Source organism: Nicotiana sylvestris, chromosome 2 (assembly GCF_000393655.2).
Source record: "Nicotiana sylvestris chromosome 2, ASM39365v2, whole genome shotgun sequence".
Lineage (NCBI taxonomy): Eukaryota > Viridiplantae > Streptophyta > Magnoliopsida > Solanales > Solanaceae > Nicotiana > Nicotiana sylvestris.
The window spans coordinates 207,199,289-207,221,918 of NC_091058.1; the positions used below are offsets into that span (position 1 = coordinate 207,199,289).

Here is a 22,630-nt window from a genome sequence, read left to right on the forward strand (position 1 = left end):
GATGGTACAACCTTCATCTCGTACAACCATGGTCTTCCTAGTAGAATGTTGTAACCCATATCACCATCTCAAAAATGGTCGTCTTCATCACCCCCTCATCATTTGTGGGTAGCACGATCTCTCCCCTAGTTATCACGCTTGCGAGGTTGAACCCGGTGATGAGTTTTTTGGCCGGAATGATGCTTCTGCTAAGTTTGGCTTGTTCCAATACAATCCATTGTATAATATTGGCCGAACTCCCTGGATCCACCATAACACGTTTGATTTTAAAATCTTAATACATTTAAAGAATTTGCCAACGTGTCATTGTGTAGAAACAACAATCCGTCTGTGTCTTCCTCTGTGAAAGTGATGTCATCTTCAGTGACTTTCCAGAGTCTCTTACTGTAGATTACCAATACATTCGTCTTTTTTCTACTGAGAAGTTAATCACGTTCCCCCTGAAAATCATGTTGATCATCAGGAGCGGGGGATCTTCTCCTGTTTTTTAGGGATACGTGTTATCACGATTGAGACCGTAAATTGTTCTTGGCACGATCACTTAAGAATTCCCTAAGATGGCCGTTTTTTAGTAGTGTCGTACCATCTTCATGCAAATGGCGCCAGTCCCCAATTCGGTGATTGTTCATCCTATGGTATTCGCACCATAAATTAGGATCCTTCTAGTTGGGATAAGATCTCATTGGCTTCGGGAACCGTCTTAATGTTCTTCATAGCCGATACCAACTCTACTACACTCACGTTGAAGTTATATTCTGAAAGTCTGGGGTAGGAAGAATCTCGAGAATTTGAAGTTTCCTTCTCTTGTAATGACCTGTTGCTCCGGCTGCAATCAATTCTTCTATCAGTCACGAACCTATCCACCGATCAGAGATCTCTTTCGCATCCTTCGGCCCATTCATAGGGAAAAAATTGGCTCCTCGAAGACCATCGATCTATGTCGAAATCGTCTTTCGATTTCTCTTTATTCTTCTCTCGACCCTTAACCGATGTCGAGATATCGAGCTGATCATCCTCAATCCTTATATTTTACTCGTACCATTTGTGAACATCCACCCAATTTGTCGCTTGGAACTCGAGCAAGCTTTCTTTCAATTTTTGGGAAGCACTGGAACTCCTCGGATGTAATCCTTTGGTGAATACTTCAGCCGCCCATTCATCCAGAATGGTCGGTAGCAACATCCTTTCCTTCTGGAACTGGGTTACAAATTCCCACAGTAACTCCGACTCTCCTTGTGCAATTATGAAAATATCGATCTTTCGGGCATGTACCTTTTCTGGCCCCGGCATGGGCTTTAATGAAAGAATCTGTGAGCATCTCAAAAGAATCTATGGAATGCTCGGGCAAAAGTGAATACCACGTCAAGGCTCCCTTCGTGAGAGTCTCTCCGAATTTCTTCAGTATCACTGATTCAATCTCATGGGAGCTAAAATCGTTCCCCTTCATTGTCGTTGTATAGGTGGTGATATGCTCCTAAGGATTTGAAGTCCCATCGTATTTCGGCACGTCTGGCATTTTAAACTGCTTTGGGGTGCCGCGCTTGGTTTGTACGGCAATTGAGTATACCTCTTTGACCCTTTCAGCACCGGTGGTGCATCCGGGATTTGGTCTATGCGGGTGTTCACTTCTCTCATAAACCGTATGAGTTCGTTTTTGAAGGGATCACTCTCGTTGTTATGACCGGAACCGACCTCGCCCCTCAAGGTGTTGTTGTCAACTCTCTATGTTTTTTGCTTTGTAGGAGCACGAAAGGAATTGGACCCGCCCATTCTCATTATTGGAAGCACCCGATAACGCCTACTTCAGTTCTGTCATTACTTTATCCTGTCGTGTGATATGGCCTAGAATGGCCTCATGTTACTCCTGCAGGACCCTTATCGCTTCAATGACGTGCTCTTTTTTAGCATCATCAGGAGTCGCCTCTCGAACATGTAGCGGGTACCGCCTGTCGTGGACCGGTGTGTTTTCGTTCCCCTCACTACGGGTATCGCTGATCGGATTCTCGTGCTGAAGCTGGTTTCCTTGGGCCTCAAGGTTGTGTGTGTTGTTAACACCATTATCTGCCAATTTCTATGATTTTTTGCTAAGAACAAATAATCAAATATGTTAGTAAAGGAGGTAAATACCAACTTAACTACACAACTGTCTAGGCCCCATGATGGGCGCCAAATTGTTTACCCGTAAAATAATACAGTTGAATTTATACGTGATTTCTAGACAAGTGAATTAATTTGATCCTGAATAATAGATGAATTATATAAATATACAGTACTTAGCTTTGAGGTGGAAACGAAATAACAAAAATAACAGTTCCGGGAGCAAAGTTTCCGGGCACAACAATAACAAAATCAAAAAGCAAGAAGAAAAGATTATACTAAGTTTTGAATAGAGTGTAGCGTATTTTTGCCAGAAAGTTCGTGCCCTTTACAATGATAGTAGAACTCACTATTTATAGTTGCATCTAGGGAACAAGGTCCTTGGATCAAGCCCCTCTTTAATGTCAATTATGAGGGTCATTAAAGAATGTATAATGACAGGCAATAAATGTTATATTCTTTGTAACGGACCGCATACTTAATGGGTGGCAGACATTTATCTCACCTTTGGGAGTATTACTTTTCTCCGGTAACAGACGGGATCATGACCTTCGGATTCTAGTGTCTTGTGTCATTGATTCCACACTTCACTTCCTTATTGGATTATTTAATGTAAACATAATTTACCCTATACAAATATACAATAACAACGACCCAGTATAATCTCACAAGTGGGGTCTGGGGAGGGTAATATGTACACAGACCTTACCCCTACCCCGAAGGGTAGAGAGACTGTTTCCAGGAGACCCTCGGCTCAAAAAAGCAACATGAGCCGATATATTAGTACCATAAAAATGCATAATAAAAAAACAGCAATATAAGAGATATGAAATACAGAATACGAAATACGAAATAGATGGCTGGTATAGTAAAACTAGCAGGTAAACTCTATACAGATATAGTGAATTTGAATTTCACCTGTTAGAATAACACAAATCCAACTGAATTTGAATTAATGGAACTATGATTTTTATTATTATTTTTCTTGTGAATATTCAAAATTTTAACAAATTATTAATTGTTATAACCATTTAATCACTCATGTGTTATGTTAAATTTGCACTGTTACTTCACATTTGAGTAATATTGTTCTAACTTCTAACAATAACATAAATATCACATAGTACACATATAAAATAAATTAAGAATACATTTTTAAATTAATTTAAAATTAAATATACTTCGCTAAATATTACAAAGATCAAAATGAGAAATTATCAATAATCAAGGGGTCAAAAGTGTTACTATGGATCTTTTATATGGTTGAAATGAATGGTCAAAAGTATAAGAAGAAAATCTCCTCTTAAAACACGGGATGAATACTGAAAATAGGGCCCACACACCCAGTACTTTTGACTGCCCCACTGTCACAATTTTCCTAAACATATAAATACCCCTCATTTCCTTGCTCCCATTCTCCACAAAAACCATCACACAGAAAAACACGGAATTCCAACGAACTTTAATCAGAGCGTAAAAAAGCAACCGGAAAAACGATGTCTTGTACCGTCGCCATTTCAAATTCACTGGCGTTCTCGCCGGTGGCTAGGGTTCCGGTGACCAAATCTCCCCTCTGTAAATCAGCTTCATTTTCTTCTTCTTCTTCTCCTAATTCATCTAAAACCCTAACGAAATTCCCTTCCTTTACCTCCTCTTCTTCTTCTTCTTCTCCGTCTTTACAATTTCAAATTCTTCGGTTTCAGAAGCCATTACCAGTACCTGCACCGGCGCCTATTAACCTTATTAGAAATTCTAAGGAATGTTCTACTTCTGCGCCGAATTCTACTTCTCCGACGGTTTTGAAGAGGAAGAGACCTGCTAAACTGGATATTCCGATTGTTTCGACGACTTTTGGGAATTTTCTGGCGAATCCGGCAGCTGCGACGGCGGATTTTGTGGAGGTTGAGGGTGATGGGTATTATGTTTGTTGTAAGCGTGGAAGGAGAGGTCCGATGGAGGATCGTTACTCTGCACTTGTCAATTTACAAGGAGATTCTAAAGAGGTAATTTTTAGCTCGTTCTATTCACTTCTTAAGCTCATTTTGCTTTGATAAGTAGCTCTTTTTGTGAATTTAAGTTGTATGCACTGACAATATAAAAATTATTTATGTATCATGTCACTTTTGAGTTCATTATATGTTAATCTCTATGATAACGAGTTTAAATTACGGAATAAGGTCATTTATAAGATAATTACAGGCAAAATCTCGTGATAAACATTAGTTTGTAACCTGGTAAAAATGATAACTAACAGGTTAAATATTACTTAGTCACTGATCCGTGTTTTATATAGTCAATATATATAACTTAATTTATTTATTTTTAAATAGTATTTATTACCTTAGAAATTAGACCAAGTAGAGCAGTATGAATATTGGGGATTTTTAAAGCCGAACCTAATTAGTTTGGGATTGAAGAGGAGTAGTTGTAGTCCTTGTTGTTGTTTACTCTGTTGGGTGAGAGTTTGGCTGGAAATTAAACTATGATCCTTTTTCTTAGCTGTGTTTTTTTTTATATTGAAGTTGTTGTCTTTGAGAAAAGTGATCAGAAAAAGAAAAAAAAGAATCTCTAACTATAAAGAAATGTAGTTGGAAATTAAACTATCAAGTGTTTGTTTGTGTAGTCTTTGGAAAATTAAAATATTGTTCCCCAAATTTAGTCATTCAGATTAAAAAAAGCTCTAGTGCTTAGAGTAATATTCAAATATGAATCTTAGTTTACCATGCTGTTTGTGATTGGTTGAAAGCAGTTGAAACTGACAAAGGGTTTACTTGTTTCAGGGTATTTTTGGTATATTTGATGGACATGGAGGAGCTAAAGCTGCAGAGTTTGCAGCAGAAAACTTGAATAAGAACATTATGGACGAGCTAGTAACGAGGAAAGATGAAGATGTCGTGGAGGCGGTCAAAAACGGTTATTTGAAGACAGATTCCGAATTTCTCAACCAAGAATTTCGGGGTGGATCATGCTGTGTAACAGCATTGATCAGGAATGGCGATTTAGTGGTATCCAATGCTGGCGATTGTCGTGCAGTTGTTAGTCGAGATGGGATTGCTGAAGCACTCACTTCGGATCATAAGCCTTCAAGGACGGACGAGAAGGACAGAATTGAGACTTTGGTGAGCAACTTGACCGTGAATTCATGCTTCGCTTTGCCTTTTGCCAAATTGATTACCTTTATATTATCTGTATAGTTGCTGATTCTCTCATGCTTTACTGTTCTGTAGGGTGGCTATGTAGATTGTTGTAGTAGTGTTTGGAGAATCCAGGGATCTCTTGCTGTGTCAAGAGGTATTGGAGACCGGTATCTTAAACAATGGATAACTGCAGAGCCTGAGACAAAGATCGTCGGGCTTAATCCTGAATTGGAGTTCTTAGTTCTTGCATCGGATGGTTTATGGGATAAAGTCAGCAATCAGGAAGCAGTAGATGCTGCTAGGCCTTTGTGCACAGACATCAGTAAGCCACAACCCTTGTCGGCCTCTAAAAGCCTCATTGATCTTGCTGTTTCACGAGGTTCTGTTGATGATATAAGTGTGATGATAATTCAACTGCAGCAATTTTGCTGACTCTCCCAATTTAGGTCAGACCGTCAGAGAAGAAACTGTTTACTAGTTGGCACAAAGACGGATTAGTCGAACCGGTGGGTTTCGGTTACCAGATGTCTGAAAAATGTTGGTGACCTGATGAATTCTTTCTCAACTAACTTCCCAGAACAATGATGAAGATGATAACAAGAAAATTTTGCTTGTAAAAAGTTGTAGGATACCTCTGTAAATTGGATTAGTTTTCAGATATTCTTTTTCCTCCCTCCTAATCCCCGTCTGTAATTCTTGTAAAATCTGTGTATCCTCTTACATGTATAGCAGATTGGTGAAATGGTGAGCAAAACTCTTTCTTATTCTTTGCTTCTGCAAAAAGGGCAACATATCCAGTGTAATCTCCTTTTGTTTCTGATAGACCCTTGGATCAAAGCAACAACAAGATAATAGAAAAACCAAATCAAAAGCAACATCATCAGGTATTCATAGAAATCTAAGAATATGGAAATATAACAATAAGGCAACTAGTACTGAAATGAAAGGAAAGACGCTCGACTGCCTACTATCCTTTTACCCTAATTCTCGACCTCCACACCCTCCTATGAAGAGTTATGTCCTCGGTTGGCTGGAGATGCGCAACGTCCTGCCTAATCACCTCTATTCGGTATTACCTCGGCCTCTCTTCAGAACCCACCATCGTCAATCTTTCACACTTCCTCACTGGGGCATCGGGACATCTCCTCTTCGCATACCCGAACCATCTTTGCATCGCTTTCCGAATCTTGTCCACCACGGAAGCCACACCTACCTTGCCCCGAATATCTTCATTCCTGATCATATCTCTCTTAGTATGCCCATATTATTCACTGCTTCTATGACTGAATATTTTACTGACTTTTTAACTGAGCTTAATCTTGAAACTTAAAGTTTTGTCAAATGTTATCCTGGACTTCCCCACAAGCTGTATTAGCTAAGGTATTTTATCATATATTTTTAATTATTTGCAGTCAGTATTTGAAAACTCAAGATTAATTACGTGTGGAATTTATGTTATTCCAGTTAATGTGAATATACTTAGTATACTTAATTAAGGTTTAAGGGGCGTGCCTTCTATCATCCTTCCTTTGCAAATTTAGTACTTTCAGATAATTAGGTATAATGATATATGCATAAGAGCTGCTGGTTTCAAATTGACCATTATGTAAGGGAAGAGTTCGATCATCTTATTGTTTTTTCTTAAAGATCCCAAGTTCTTGGTACGAAAGAATGAGTAATGAGGAGTTTAAAAACCAAAAAAAATAAAAAAAAATAAAAAGCTAGATATACATTAACAAGAGTTTATTAGCAGTGGCGGACTCATTAATGAGTGCGAGTTTAGCAAAACCCAGTGATATATTGGTCGAATCTTATATATCTGTGCTGACAATAAATATAAATAAAGTCAGATATACATTTCAGAATTCACTCTCTCAACTCAGAACTCACAACGAGATTCGGTCTGTGATGAAAAGTTGTCTAGACAAGATTTTATAGCATATGGAGAGATTTGGTAGGTTGGAGTGAAGGATGTCCAAATTCAAATTTGGGTTCCTATTCGATGAATTTGACTTCCCATTATTGGTGCATACATATACTATTATCTTAAGTCACTCATATCCTCTATAATAATCAATAATTCTCTCCAATGCATATTTTTATGTCTTAATCTATTCCTAGACCAAGTTCAATCCATTTGCACCAGTCCCTCATTTTATTTTTATTTTTTTGTTTCCCACTTGGTGTCCGATTCCCGCATTGGAGCCCGATTATATTCGGATTCGCACCGCGTAGGATCCCATTCGGCGGAAAACGCTCCCTACCATGGATTTTTCCATACCCAGGCCTCGAACTCGAGACCTCTAATTAAGGGATGAGCAGTCTCATCCACATCACCACATCCTTGGTGGTCTCATTTTATTATTTTACATTACAAGAAAACAGATAAATGATCTCTTAGCTGTGCAGTATGGATATTCTTAATAAGTCTCTTGTCAGCATGCATGTTTCTTTTGTGGGCATTTGGTGAGTTGTGATTTTCTTTAAGGAGGGATTCTTTTTTACTTTTTCCTTTTTTTTGTTGGTTTCAGATATTCGTTATCCGAATAAAATATAAATAACTTCTAGTACTTCTAAATTTTATTTTATATAATATTGATCTGAGATGAATTTAAATTGAGTAATATGGTTATTGATGATTCATATAACCGTTTGGGATTGAGGGTTAATCAGTGGAGCTTAGAATCATAACAAGGAGATTCAAAAATGTAAGAACACACATACTTAGGATTTGAATTTGCGACCTAAAGCAATTTTTGAAGCACCTCTACCCCTAAAATTAAAGCTTCCCTTATGTCAAGAAAATTCAAAAAAATTATATATATGCAAAAAATAAAAATAAAAAAAAAATAAAAATTGAACAATATAATTTTCCAACAGAGGGGATTCAATTGAAATCCCGTTATTGAACTTAGCTCCGCCACCAGGCGTAGTTGTTCTAATTCAAATTTGTACCAAATAAATAATCAGCAACAATCTCAAATTGAAGTGAAAAGTGTATTTTTTTTTAAAGAGTGATAATAAGTCATGAAAGCTCGATTTCATACTCTAAAATTCCATAATAAGTGGCAAGTTGTAGTCTTTCAGAAAAAGCATAAATATAAACTGCGCCCAATAAAGAATCAAATCAAGAAAAGATAATCGTGATACGTGTACTTGATTCACCCAATAATTTTTGGAAGAATCAATTAAAAACAAAATAATAAATAATGCAATTATATTAATTCACAATATTTATTCAAACTAATATATATTAAATTTTAAATATAATTAAAATTATTTTATAATTTTAAATACTTGCAATAATATCTCTTTTTATAATAATTGGGAATCCAAAATTTAGTGGCTCGACAAATTCAGCTATGTGTTGGATAACCCATTAAGGGGGTAGAGAACTCAAGATTCTCCAATCTTAGAGCTCAAATCTGCAACCAAGGTCAAGGATGAAAAAAAGCTAGAAGAATTAATCTAAATAGCCACCACCAACAACTTAAATTAAAAATAGTCGGTGAAATTATAATATATGTATAGTTTATATATTATATGTATATAATTATGTATAATTTATGTATATAGCTAAAAAAAGTAAACAGTGGATATAATCGGTTATTTATATAAAAATCCCATAAAAATATCCTAACCAGCTCACCGCACCCTGCGCACCCCCGGATGGTGTCAGTATTTTCTTTTCTTCATATCTTCGCAGCAATTCACACAACTTCATAGGTACTACTTTTAGTTAAAATACGGACAATTTGATGCACAAAGTATATCGCATTCATGTCAAGTCTGAGGAAGAGTTGCTCCTCAAGGATGTGGTGTAGACATCCTGCCTAATGCAAGTATTACTGATTACTTTCACAGCTCGAACACATAATATATAAGTCACACAAAAATAACTTTATCGTTGGTCCAAGATTCCCTTCCATAAATAGTATTTTTTAAATTTTTCTGATTTTTCTGCTTAAGACTAGCAAAACCTAAATCAAGATTATTCTAGATTTTAAGATGCCGCATGAATTGGTTTCACATGATTTGTCGTCTAATTCAAGTCCTAACATCCGGCGGTTTGGAAAATGAAAGTGCGTTCCTTCTTGGAACAGATCACCACATGACTCTCTTTGCTCTTTCCTCGTCCTTTTCCATGTTACTTTTTGTTTGTTCCTTGTCTATTTTCAGACAAAACAAAAAGTAAAGTAGTCTGTCGTAGGGTCTTTGCTAAACGATTAGATAGTATAATTCGTATGTCGACTAATTAGTAGTTTTTTTTCAATCTTTAACTAGCGATTTTGAGTTTAGGTTATAGGGATAGAATTACCTTCGTTAAGTCGCACTTTACCCCTAATGTGAACTTCTCGACATGAATCTTGATTTAGTTGGACTTGACATGGGTATCAGATGAGGGAATCTTACGGAAATATTCCAAAAATATTTTAACTTACCAACCTCTAACCATTAATTATAGATCAAAACAAGTCAAGCACATACAAAAATTAAAACTCCAAATAAATAAGGATTCTTTCTCTCCAAAAATCACACACAAATATCTCCTTCCATATATATATATATATATATATATATATATATATATATATATGTGTGGAAGGAGATATTTGTGTGTGATTTTTGGAGAAAGAGTCCTTATTTATTTGGAGTAGAAACAGTAATTTTGGGAGCAAGGCTTCCATGCACAACAGTAATGAAATCACAAAGTAAGAAGGTAAAATTGAATAAAGCTTTGAATAGATTATAGCATAAGTTTGTCAGAAAATTCGTGTCCCTTTATAATGATAAGAGCCCACTATTTATAGATGCACCTAGGGAATAAGGTCATAGGATCATGCCCTTCTTTAATGTCAATTATGAGGGCCATCGAAGAATGCGTAACGGTGAGCTTGAATGGCAAATTCTTTGTAACTGGCAGTGTATTAAATATTATAGAATATTCTCAATTAAATGTTACTAGGTGGTAGGTGTTCATTTCATCTTTATGAGCATTAATATTTCCTGTAACAAATGGAAAAGTTATCTTCGGTCTTAGTTATCCTCTGCATTCGGTTTCATGTGTCACCCTCTTATGCAATTACTTAACATAGCATATTTTACCTTATACAGATAGTCCCCCTACTTTTCGGTGATATAACTTTGTGTCACCGGGAAGTTGGTAGAAAAATTCTTTTTGGCGAAAATTTCTTTTACCCCTCTGAAAAGCTTCAAATGGTTGAATAGACGCACCGCGCACGTCTCTGCGCATTTAATGCTCTGAACACGCATCATCCCAAGATTCAACATAACTTTTGTCAGTTATCGAGGTAACTATGACCATGAATTTAGCCGCCTAAACCTTTACTTATATACATCAACTTCCTTAATTTTACACTTCATAACATTCTGAATTTTCTAAGACTTTCTTTACTCAACTCGTCTTTCGACTTCAACCTTTCCCCAACTTCCTTCTTTGAGAGAAAAAAAAACTCTTTCACTAATAAAAATTGACCTCCTCTTCAAGAAAACCTAGTTCTTCAAATAATAAAGGCAAATTTGATGATGCCGCTCCCCCTACGGTGAGGTACCATTGTCCCAAAGAGCTTGATCACTACCAAAGATTTCGAAAAAATGTTTTCGTCTGCTAACTCTCGTACGTAGGTTGTTGGCAGATACACTTCTTCCATCTGTCTTTCCATTATTCCTGCTGTGAAGAAAGGTTGTTATTGCCAAGATTTAGACATTATCGCTCCTAATCTGGCGGAGCGGGTAACCCTACCCAAGGAGGGTTTTATATATTTTTACATGTATCCCTTCACTTTGGGAGCATTTTATTTGAGTGGATTACTCGATTCCGTTATTGCGGAGTTCTGTCTCTACTATCATGTGTGTTTGGCTCAATTAAGTTCTTAAGTGTGGAAGACGATTGCTTGTCTTCAGCGCTTATGCCAGGAAACGGGAGAGAAGTTATCCTTAGCTCATGTGATGAATATTTATTCCCCTAAAATCTTACTAGGGAGGGGGGTGATAAACTTCAGCAAACGCGGTCACCATGCCCTGCTATCCTGCATGTATAATGATAACGATCATGGATGGATGGAACGGTCTGTTGCAGTCGTCACCAGTGATATCATTTCGGTAATGGCTTCATCCTTTCTGGAATCATGGAATCACACTCGTAAGCACCTTGTTTAATATTTCTTTCACTGGAAGTTTTCTCATATCCTTGTCGACCCTCCTTCTTTTGCCTAATTTAGCAACTCGATGGTTTCCACCTAGGGTTGAAAGCTCGGACCAGCGGGTCCAGAAATTTCTGGACGTTACTACGCCCGAAACCAGCACGTGGAAAGAATTGACCCTTAAATACGAGTGGAAGGCCAAAAATCATGGTAACATAGACTCATCTCGTCTTTGTTTTTTGGTGTGAGGCAATTAATTAATTCATTCTCTCTTTTTCAAATTCAGGTCTACCCCCAAGCTCGGTTGTCGTCCCCGAGGAAGACATTTTGGCTGATCATGCTGATGCGGCGAGGCTACTTCAAGAGGCGCATACTCGAACAAGTGTCTCCGGGCCTACTTTGAGTGTAGTTATTTCTTCTCGGAGTCCTCGGCAGGAGAACAAGAAACCAAAAAGAAAGAGCTCCTCCGCGGTCCGGGGAAAGAATAATAGGGTGAAGAATGTCACCCCCGAGTCATCTCTGGAAATTGTGGTGACGAGCCCTCCGCCCGGGATCGGCCATAGACACTATGATGATCGACGATGATGGAAAAGCTAGTGATGAGGGAGCTTCTCTACATATAAGACAACGATCCTCATCAACTCAATAGAATGCTCAACCTGTTGAGATAATTAAACCAACCGAGGATGAGGTTACGACACTTTTGGGGGAGTTTGAGATGGCAGAAAATGTGAACACCCATTGTCTAATCCCAGTCGATACGCCCGGTACAATGAGGATGAGTACCGATCCCCTACCATCTTCGGTTGATGAGCAACCAACAACTAGCACTGCATTTGTCATAGTTGTTCTCACCCTCCAATGTCATCAACTTCATCACCTTCTTCACCTGTCCTTCCATCAGCAACTGCTACATCATCAACACCAGCCGCATCTGTTCGAGAAGAGGATGTTCCTCCTCCCAAGTCCCCATTTCATGGGAAATTGGGGCAAAATTATACCGCCCCCTCAGAAGATTCGCAAATGAGGAGGAGCTTTACTCTTTCGGTATCCATCGGGTGCAACCTGTTGTCCCGGTCGGTGGAACATGCTAACTATCTGAAGCCTTTAGCTTCAGAAAATGATTGGAAAAATATACAGGCTCTCTCGGGAGAGTGCTTGTTAAATAATACCATGTACAACGCTGCATTGGTATATTCTTCTTTTTCGTTGTCATTTCTTTTATTTTTTATTTAGTAGTATTTTTGAATTTTCCTTTCTTGTTTTGTAGGCCAATTTCTTTGCTTCTGAGGGCCTTCAGAGGTTGATTTGAGAAAATGAGGAACTTACCTCCGAGCGGGATCAACTTTCGGCCAAAAAGGGTCAAATTGTTGCTCGCCTCTCAGAACTAGAAACTAGAGCTGATGAGGTTGTTGAATTGGAGGTTGGGTTGCAGTAAAGCAACAAGAAGAAATGAATCTTAGCCAAGAGGTAGTTCCATTAATGGCATAATATGAAGAAACTAAGACTAAATGGGTTGAAGTTCATAACGTTGTCCTTGCTGCATCCGATCGAGAGATTGCCTCTGCTGAAAGATTACATAATTTAGAGGCAGCCTAAACTCTAAGGTTGAAGAACTTGCTATTGTCAAGGAAAAGCATGCTCGGTTGGAGGAGAAATATAAGAAAACCTTAGAGTATAATAAGATTTATGGCTCCATTGTCCGTGATTTTGAAGCCAGCCTCTAATCCATGAGATTCTCGCGAGATAACCTTTTTGATGAGGTTGGCCAGCTCAAAAGAGAACTTCAGTGCCAAGCGGCTTCCCTCATTATTGAAAAAACATATGCTATGTTTTGGAAGAAGCTAAAGCGGGTATCATTGACTTTGATGCCAAAATCGCCAAAACCCGTGAGCTAGAGTCAGCTGCTAAAAGGGGTCTCCCGGCAGGGCCTGATGCTTCCAGTTCCGAAACCTTAGGAACTGAAGAGGAACCGGAGGGCGAAGATGTTGAAGGCCAAACTAATGAGGGCCAAGATGTTGAGCCATCGGCGAATCTACCCACTTCCCTAGGGGCGCGGACGTTTCTCTTCTTCTGGGTTCCGGAGATGCAGTAGTTTAGTTTTTTCCTTTCTTTTTCTGACTTTTGTACCTGTGCCATTTTGGCACTTTTATTGTGAATAAAAATATCTTGTTTCTCAAGTATTGCATGAGTCTTTTTGCATTCTTTTGGTTGAACATTTATGCAAATTTTATTCTTTGTATTCCTCCTTGTTTAAGTGTTTTGCGCAAGATTTGTTGTTTGCGTCTGAATATGTAAGGCTTTGGGTATATTCCCCCCCCCCCCAAAAGCATTTGGATTTCAGGCATAAGTCCTTCTGAAGTCAACCCTTTATCGTGAGGGTTTTTATAAGAGAGGGCCCTCTTATGTTTACGGTGCTCTTGAAGAGGACGTCTCATGTTCATTACGACACTAGCATTTGAAGTACTTGTTTAACTTTCAAATGACAAAATTAATTCACCATTCAGACAAATAACAAGGTAGAAATAAAAGGACTTTACTTTATTCCTTTCATTTTAAAAAAGTACATGAGCATTCGCTATACTGAAAAGAGATTGCAATTTCTTGTGGCTAACTTGTACAATTTGTTTCTACGGGACTGGCAACGTAGTCCCAGTTCCCGATGATACAACTATGTTTCCGGTTTTTATTTTTCGATCAATATGGTAGTCATTATTGCCGCATCTTCATATCATTTCCCCCAGTGTTCGAATGCCAAGGAAGCGAATTGGAATATTGGAAGGTTTGCACCTTCGATGATTCCACTAATGAATTGCTAGATAACCTTCAGTTCGGTAACAAACTTCACTTCCCCTTACAAATTTATACTATCGAGCCAAAGACTATATAATAATCCCCTAGTGGTTTGCACTTGTAAACGGTTGGGTAACCTTTGCTTGATAGCAAACTTAAATTTCCGGTGGGAATTTTGCTACCGAGCAAAAGATTATCTAACTGCTCTGAAGTAGTTCTTCGCTTATGTACCTTTCTATTAAAGGTCCTATTGCTATTGTTGAAACCTTCTTTGTAGTATGTTTTCTGTTGCTATCTTGTTAAAAACCTTGCCAGAAAAATCCAATTAGGAACAAAACTGGAAGAAGGGAAAAAGAGTGCAGCACATACCTTCAGTACATGTGATGTTCATCAGCAATAATATCACTTGAGGTGTGACACATTCCAGTTGCTTTGCAACTTTCTCCATTCTGATTCTCCAATTCGTACGTACCTTTCTCGGTAACAGCTGAAACTCGATAGAGGCCTTCCCATATTGGACCTAGCTTCCCTGCGTTGAGTTTCCGGGTATTTCGAGTTACTTTCCTTAGAACCAAGTCTCCTACTTTGAAATAACAGAGGTTGGCTCCGCTTTTCATTCTCTTCTTTTGGACTGCCATTCTTATATGCACCAAGTCCCTACGCTCATCGAGTAGCTCCAAGTTGATTAACCTTGCTTCATTGTTTGTCCCGTCATTTGCATGGAAATATCTCAAGGTGGGCTCCCCTACTTCTACCGGGATTAAAGCCTCTGCTCTATACACAAGGGAAAAAAGAGTTTCTCCTGTGCTTGATTTGGTTGTTGTTCGGTACGTCCATATCACTCCAGGAAATTCCTCAAGACATTTAATTTTGGCCGCTTCCAACCTTCTTGCAATTTTGTATAATCACTTTGAACGTTGATTCTACTTGACCATTTGCGCTCGGGTAATAGGTCGAAGATGTGATTCTTTTGATTTTCAAGTCTTCAAGAAACTTTGTGATCTTTACGCCTATAAACTATGGCCCATTATCACAAGCTATCTCTTTTGATATTCCAAATCTGCAAATTATGTTCTCCCACAAGAAATCCACCACCACCTCGCATTCGTCGATCTTCTGATAAGGACCTATTTAAACCCATTTATAAAAATAGTCAATTAAAATTAAAAAAAATCTTACATTACCAAGGGCCGGTGACAGTGGTCCGACGATATCCATTCCCCACTTCATGAATGACCATGGAGATAGAACTGAGTGCAATGGTTCTGCTGGTTGATGTACCAGTGGTGCGTAGTATTGACACCTATCACATTTTTGCACGAAAGCTTTGGTGTGTTGTTCCATTCAAGGCCAGTAGTATCATGCCCCTACCAGTTTTAGTACTAAGGAGTCTTCGCCTGAATGATTTCCACATATCCCTTCGTGGACTTCTCGCATAACACAATTAGCTTCGGACACTCCCAAGCATCGGGCCAGTGGGCCTTGAAACGATTTCCTGTACAATTGGCCTCATTTGAAGCTATACCACGTTGCTTTAGTGCACAACGCTCAGGATGCCTTTGAGTCTCCGAGAAACTTCTCGTGTTCGATATAATCAATGATTTCGTTCCTCCAGTTCCAGACCAAACTATTCATATTCACCTCATAGTATCTATCTACATCCAGAACCGAGTGCATGAGCTACACTACTGCCCCAGAATCCAATCCTTTTATTTTTGTTTATGAACCGAGGTTAGCTAGTGCATCCGATTTTGTATTTTCTTCCCTTGGGATATGAGTAATTGATCACTCCTGGAATCGAGCAAGCAGAGACTGAACATTCACTACGTATTATTGCATGTGCCCCTCTTTGGTTTCGAAGATCCCGTAGATCTGATTTACCATCAGTTGGGAATATCATTTGACTTCTATGACCTCGGAATCTAGTCCTCGGGCCAATTCGAGTCCTGCAATCAAAGTCTCATATTCGCTTTGTTGTTAGTCAAAGAGGCTGTTCTAATGGTTTGCCTTAGGGTTTCTCCTGAAGGCGTGGTTAGCACTATGCCAAGACCGGACCCTTTACATTGGAAGCTCCATCCGTAAATAAGGCCCAAACCCCCGATGTCAACTCTGACACCATCATTGCTTATTTGGTTGCCAGAGGCAGCAATCCCGGACTAAAATTGGCCACAAAGTTGGCCAAAACTTATGACTTAATCGCAGCCCTAGGTTTATATTCTATGTCGAATTCACTCATTTCGATGGACCATTTGACCAATCTACATGAGAGTTTGGGTTTATGAAGGATATTCCGCAGGGAAAAGGTGATCACCGCAGCTATCGGGTGACATTGGAAGTAAGGCCTCAGCTTTCGAGTGGCGACTACGAGAGCTAAGGCCAACTTTTACAAATACAGGTAGTGAGTTTCTATTCCCGTTAAAATTCTACTAATGTAATAAATGGGAGATTGTGTACCTTCGTGCTTACAGACTAAAATAGCTCTTACCGCTACCTCCGAGACTACTAGGTAGATTAACAGTATTTCACCTTCCTTCGATTTTGGTAGTAACGGAGGGCGTGACAAGTACCTTTTCAAATCCCTCAAAGCCTGCTGGTATTATGGGGTCCATTCAAAGTTGTTTTTCTTTTTGAGCAGTGCGAAGAAATGGTGGCATTTCTCTGATGATCAAAAAATAAACCTGCTCAAAGCGACCAATCTCCTTGTGAGCCTTTGAACTTCTTTCACGCTTGATAACTGGTAGGGGATGTCTTCGATGGCTTTGATCTTATCAAGGTTTACCTCAATCCCCCTTTGTGATACCAGAAATCCTAGGAACTTGTTGGAGCTGACCCTAAACACGTACTTCTCGGGGTTAAGCTTCATGTTATGCTTACTTAGGATGTCAAAAGTTTCTTGCAAATGCTGATCACCTGCATTCAAAGACTTAAAAGCATGTCGTCTATATAAACTTCCATGGTTTTTCCTATATATTTTTCAAACATCTTGTTTACGAGCCGTTGATAAGTGGCTTCGGCATTCTTTAGCCCGAAGGGCATCACATTATAGCAATATGTGCTGAAATTCATTATGAATGAAGTTTTATCTTGATCCTCCGAGATCATCTTAATTTGGTTGTACCGAGAATAAGCATCGAGGAAACATATTAACTCGTGTCCGGCATTCGCATCAATTATGTGATCAACGTTTTGCATTGGGAACGAGTCCTTTGTGCATGCCTTATTCCAATCCTTATAATCTACGTACATGCGAAATTTATTGTTCTTCTTAGGCACTACTTCTACGTTAGCTAGCCAATTTGGATACTTTACCTCTCGGATAGAACTGATATCAAGTAGGCGAGTTATCTCTTCTTTGATGAATTTATCCTGGCCTCCACAATAGTGTGTTTCTTTTGTCTTACATGAGGGATGCTGGGATCCAAGCTTAACTTGTGTACGGTCACTTTTATCGGGATACCTGTCATATCCGCATACGACCATGCAAAACAATTGGTATTATACTTAAGAAATTCAATAAATCTAGACCTGAGATTGGGGTGCAGTCCTGTCCCAAAGTGGAATTTCCTCTCTGAGAACTCTTCAAATAATGCAACTTGTTTGAGCTCTTCCACTGTGGACTTCGTTGCGCCCGTCTCTTCTGGTACCTCGAAATATCTTGGCACCTGATAAGGTTCCGACACTTCTTCCCCCTATTAACTTCACTTTATTTGGGAGCAGGCGCTGGTTCCTATAATTTCTATGTCACATGCTCCTTCTATTTGCTACTGGAGACCGAAATCGCATTCATCTCTCTTGCCACTGGTCGATCGCCTTTTATCTGTTTGATCTTTTCGGGAGTTGGAAATTTTAGAAACTGATGATATGTTGATGGTACGACTCTCATCTCATGCAACCACGGTCTTCCAATAATAATGTTATAACCCATATCATAGTCCACAACCTCGAAAAGGGTTGTCTTCATCACCCCCTCGGCATTTGTGGGCAGCAAGATCTCTCCTCGGGCCGTTGTGCTTGCGAGGTTGAACCCGTCGAGGAGTTTTGTGGCCGGAATGATGCTTCCGATAAGTTTGGCTTGCTCCAATACCCTCTATTGTATAATATTGGCTGAACTTCCTAGATCCACTAGAACACGTTTAATTTTAGAAAATAGTACATTTAAAGAAATTACCAGTGCATCATTGTGCGGTACCAATAATTCGTCTGCCTCTTCCTCCGTGAAAGTGATGACGCCCTTAGTGACTTACCGAAGCCTTTTACCATAGGTTACTGTCGAGAAGGTAACCCTGTTAATCTCGTTCCCCACAAAGATTATGTTGATTGACTGGCATGGGGGGTCTTCTCCTGTTTTTGATTTCTACACGTTATCACAGTTGCGACCATAATTATTCTTGGCCCAGTCACTTAAGAATTCCTGAGATGGCCACTTTTCAGTAGTGTCGCCACCTTTTCATGCAGATGTCAGCATTTTCCAGTCTGGTGGCCATTCGTCCCATGGTATTCTCACCACAAGTTAGGGTCCCTTTGGCTGGAAGTGGACCTCATCGGTTTCGAGAATAATGCTTCTTTAATGTTCCTCATAGCCGATACCAACTCTATTACACTAACATTGAAGTTGTATTCTGATAGCCTGGGATATGAAGGATCCCGAGAACCTGACGTTTCTTTGTCCTACAATGATTTGTTGTTCCGGACGCGATCAGTTTTTCTATCGGTAACAAACCTGTCTGTCGATCGGAAACTTTTGTCTCGACCTTTGGCCGTTTGTAGGGCAAAAATCGGCCTCTCGAAGATCCTCTATCTATGTCAAAATCGTCTTTTGATTTTTCTTATTCTTCTCCCGACCTTTTACTGACACTGGGAAGCCGATCTGATGATCTTCAATCCTTATCTTGGACTCGTACCGGTTGTGAACATCCACCCAAGTCGTCACTTGGATCTCAAGCAAGTTTTCCTTCATCTTTCAGTAAGCATCAGAACTTCTCGAATTCAGACCCTTGGCTAATACTTTGCCGCCCATTCATCTGGAACAACTGGGAGCAACATTGTTTCCTTTTGGAACTGGGTTACGAATTCCCGTAGTAACACGAACTTTCATTATGCAATTCCAATATGTCAGCCTTCTAGGACTGCACCTTTCTGGACCCAGTATGGTCCTTTATAAAAAAATCTGCAAGCATCACAAAGGAATCTATGGAATGCTCAGACAATAGAGAATACCACGTCAAAGCTCCCTTCTTGAGAGTCTCTCCGATTATTTTTCAGCAAAATAGATTCGATCTTATGGGGAGCTAAATCTTTCTCTTTCACCGTCGTTGTATATATGACAATATGCTTATGAGGATCCAAAGTCCCATCATATTTTGGCACGTCGGCCATTTTAAACTGCTTCGGGATCAATTCTGGTATCGCACTTAGTTTGTATGGCAACTGAGTGTACTTTTTTGAGTTCGGCCCCTTCAACACCGGTAGTGCGCCCGGGATTTGGTCCATGCGGGTGTTCACTTCCCTCATAAACCGTAAGAGCTCGCTTTTGAATGGATCATTCTCGTTGTTGTGACCGGACCTACTCCCCCCAGCTCCATCGAATCCGACCTTGCCCCTCGAGGTATTGTTGTCAACCTTATTTATTGTTTGATTTGCGGGAGCACCAGGAGGAATTGGACCTCGTCCATTCGCGTTATTGGAAGCATCCGATAATGCTTGCTTTAGTTCTATAATAACCTTATTCTACCATATGAGATAGCCTAGAATGTCCTCTTATTTCTCCTGCAGGATCCTTACCACTTCAACAACATGCTCCTCTTTAGCATCATCAGAAGTCGCTTCAAGAACATGTCATGACCCAAAATCCACTAAGGGTCGTGATGGCGCCGGACACCATTGTCAGGCAAGCCAACAACAAATAATTAGTAACTTCTCATTTTAAATATTTCTGAAATCACTTCTTTTATAAGTTTAAACAATACATAATAAATTTCACTAAATAAATAATGAAATATTTAATAATTTTAAATTTCTAAATAAACCCATAGACATCCCAGAACCCGGTGTCACAAGTGCATAAGCATTTACTAGGGAATGAAATAAAATACAGTAACTGTCCGGTATACAAAGTGGACAGAAATGAAAAATACAATACAATACTCTGAAGGAGACTCTGCTGGTTGCGGTTCGTCTCGATAAGTGCAACTCACCTAAGTCTCTGTATCAACCATGCCACTAAGCCACTAATCACACATAAACATGTGCAACAAAAATGCACAACAAGTATAGTATGAGTACGAAAACAACGTGTACTCAGTAAGTACCCCGTCTAATCTCGAAGAAGTAGAGACGAGAGGTCGACTTCGACACTTACTAGTGGTCCAATAATTTTATATCAATAATATATTAAATCGTGGATTTTATAAACATGATTGTAATTTAATAGAATGAAGCAAGTAACAATTCTTTCTTTTATAGGAAATTTTCAAATTCCTTATCGTCATTTATACATTTATTCTCAAGCCGGGAAGGAACAACATCACTTCAATAAATTCCAAGGCAAGCAATATAAGCATGCGCAAATTATGCTGAGGACGTACGGCCTGATCCAACAATATTTAAATTGTGCACTGCCAGAAGGTCAAATGGCGTGAACCATAGATGCATCTATTTAATCTACCGAGGCGTTCGGCCTGTTCCACAATAGATAAACACATTCAAACAATCAAATCAATAATTCATCAAGGAGCAAATATTCAGGAAAAGACAAGTTTCTCTTTTAAAAGTCAAGAAATGATATCTAGCCTTTTTTAGAAATTCATTTATACGTTCGATATGTTTTAAGCATTTTAAATTTGTCAACAAGGTTGCAAGTATTACAAGAAAGCATGCTTTTGGGTCCTAAATTACCCGGACTTAAGCATAATAGTAGTTGCGCACGAACTCTTATCATCTCGTGCATACGTAGCCCCCGCAAATAGGAGCACATAACCAACTAACTCATCTACGGGGACAATTCTCTCTTACAAGGTTAGAAAGGAGACTCACCTTGCTCCGAAATTTCCATAACCGGCTTCCAAGCCCTTTCAACGACTCCAATTGATGCACAACGCCCCAAAACTATTCAAATAACGGGCAAACTAATAAAAATTCACTCTAATACTTGTAACAATTCAAATTATATAAGTTCCCAACTTCGCTAGAAAAGTTGACCAAAATGCCCTCGGGCCCACGTTCCCGGATTTTGAAATTTCTCGAAGATAAATTCTACCCATAGCTTTATCAACTCAAATATACAATTTGCTCTAATTTTCATGCTCTAATTCAAGGTAAAAGTCCAAAATTTTAAATTCTAAGTCTTCCACAAAAACCCAAATTTATACTAATTTTCCATGTCTAAATCCATGTAAGATCACATATTTAACTCAAAAATAGGAAGAAATCACTTACCTAGTGTTGCTTGGTGAAAATACCTCCTTGAGCTCTCCAAAATCGTCCAAGCCAAATGAAAGAAATGGGCCAAAACTCGTGTTTAAAACAATCTGCCCAGGCTTCATCGAGTTGTACCTTGCGATGGGCAAGACGTACATCCTATTACAATTTTCCCCTGTTGTACACCTTCTGTTAAAATACCCATAACTCCTTGTGAAAATATGCAAATGACAAACGATTTGAAGATTTAAAACTAGACTCGAAGATCTTTCATTTTATAGGTTGTACACCATATAACTCTTTATATATTCCGAGATATGAGCTTCTAAAATCGGCCCCACGCATCAAAAAATTTTGTCGAAACTGCTCCACCAGCCATCTTCAATCGATCATAACATTCTGAATGTCCAAATCATGAAAGGGTTAACTTTCTGGAAACTAGAGTGCAAGGGCAACAACTTTTATGTTTTGTAAATTTTTAGATTCCTTATAGATTTCGAGTTATAAGATTCCAAATTCAGCTCCGCGATTGCACTAGTTGCTATCAAAACAGCTTTCTGCAGAAAATTTCAGCAACTCTTTTGTCCGAAATTCATTCCGTTAACCTTCCTAAATCCACCCGAGGCCCTTGGGACCTTAACCAATTATACCAACATGTCCCAAAACCTGACACGAACTCGCTCGAGGCCTCAAATCACATCAAACAACGTCGAAATCATGAATCGTACTCCAATCCAAACTTTATGAACTTTGAAATTTCAAAATTCTACATTCGACGCCGAAACATATCAAATCACCTCCGATTAACCTCAAATTTTACACACAAGTCACATTTGACATTACTGACCTATCAAACTTTCAGAATCGGAATCCGACCCCGATATCAAAAAGTCCACTTCCGATCAAACTTCTCAAAAACTTTCAAATTTCTATCTTTAGCCTAATGACTCCAAAAAGACCCATGGACCTCCGAATTCACTTCTGATCGCGCTCCCAACACCAGAATCACCATACGGAGCTACT

General features: G+C 39.0%; 1 protein-coding gene across 1 annotated transcript; it reads left to right on the forward strand.

Moving 5' to 3' along the window:
* Positions 1-3,522: 3,522 nt before the first annotated feature.
* On the forward strand, positions 3,523-5,998 carry LOC104224473 (putative protein phosphatase 2C 53). Its single transcript, XM_009776143.2, has 3 exons — positions 3,523-4,100; positions 4,878-5,216; positions 5,325-5,998. The coding sequence occupies exons 1-3, from the start codon at positions 3,594-3,596 to the stop codon at positions 5,664-5,666; spliced, it is 1,188 nt and encodes a 395-aa protein (XP_009774445.1). The 5' UTR covers positions 3,523-3,593; the 3' UTR covers positions 5,667-5,998.
* Positions 5,999-22,630: the final 16,632 nt, after the last annotated feature.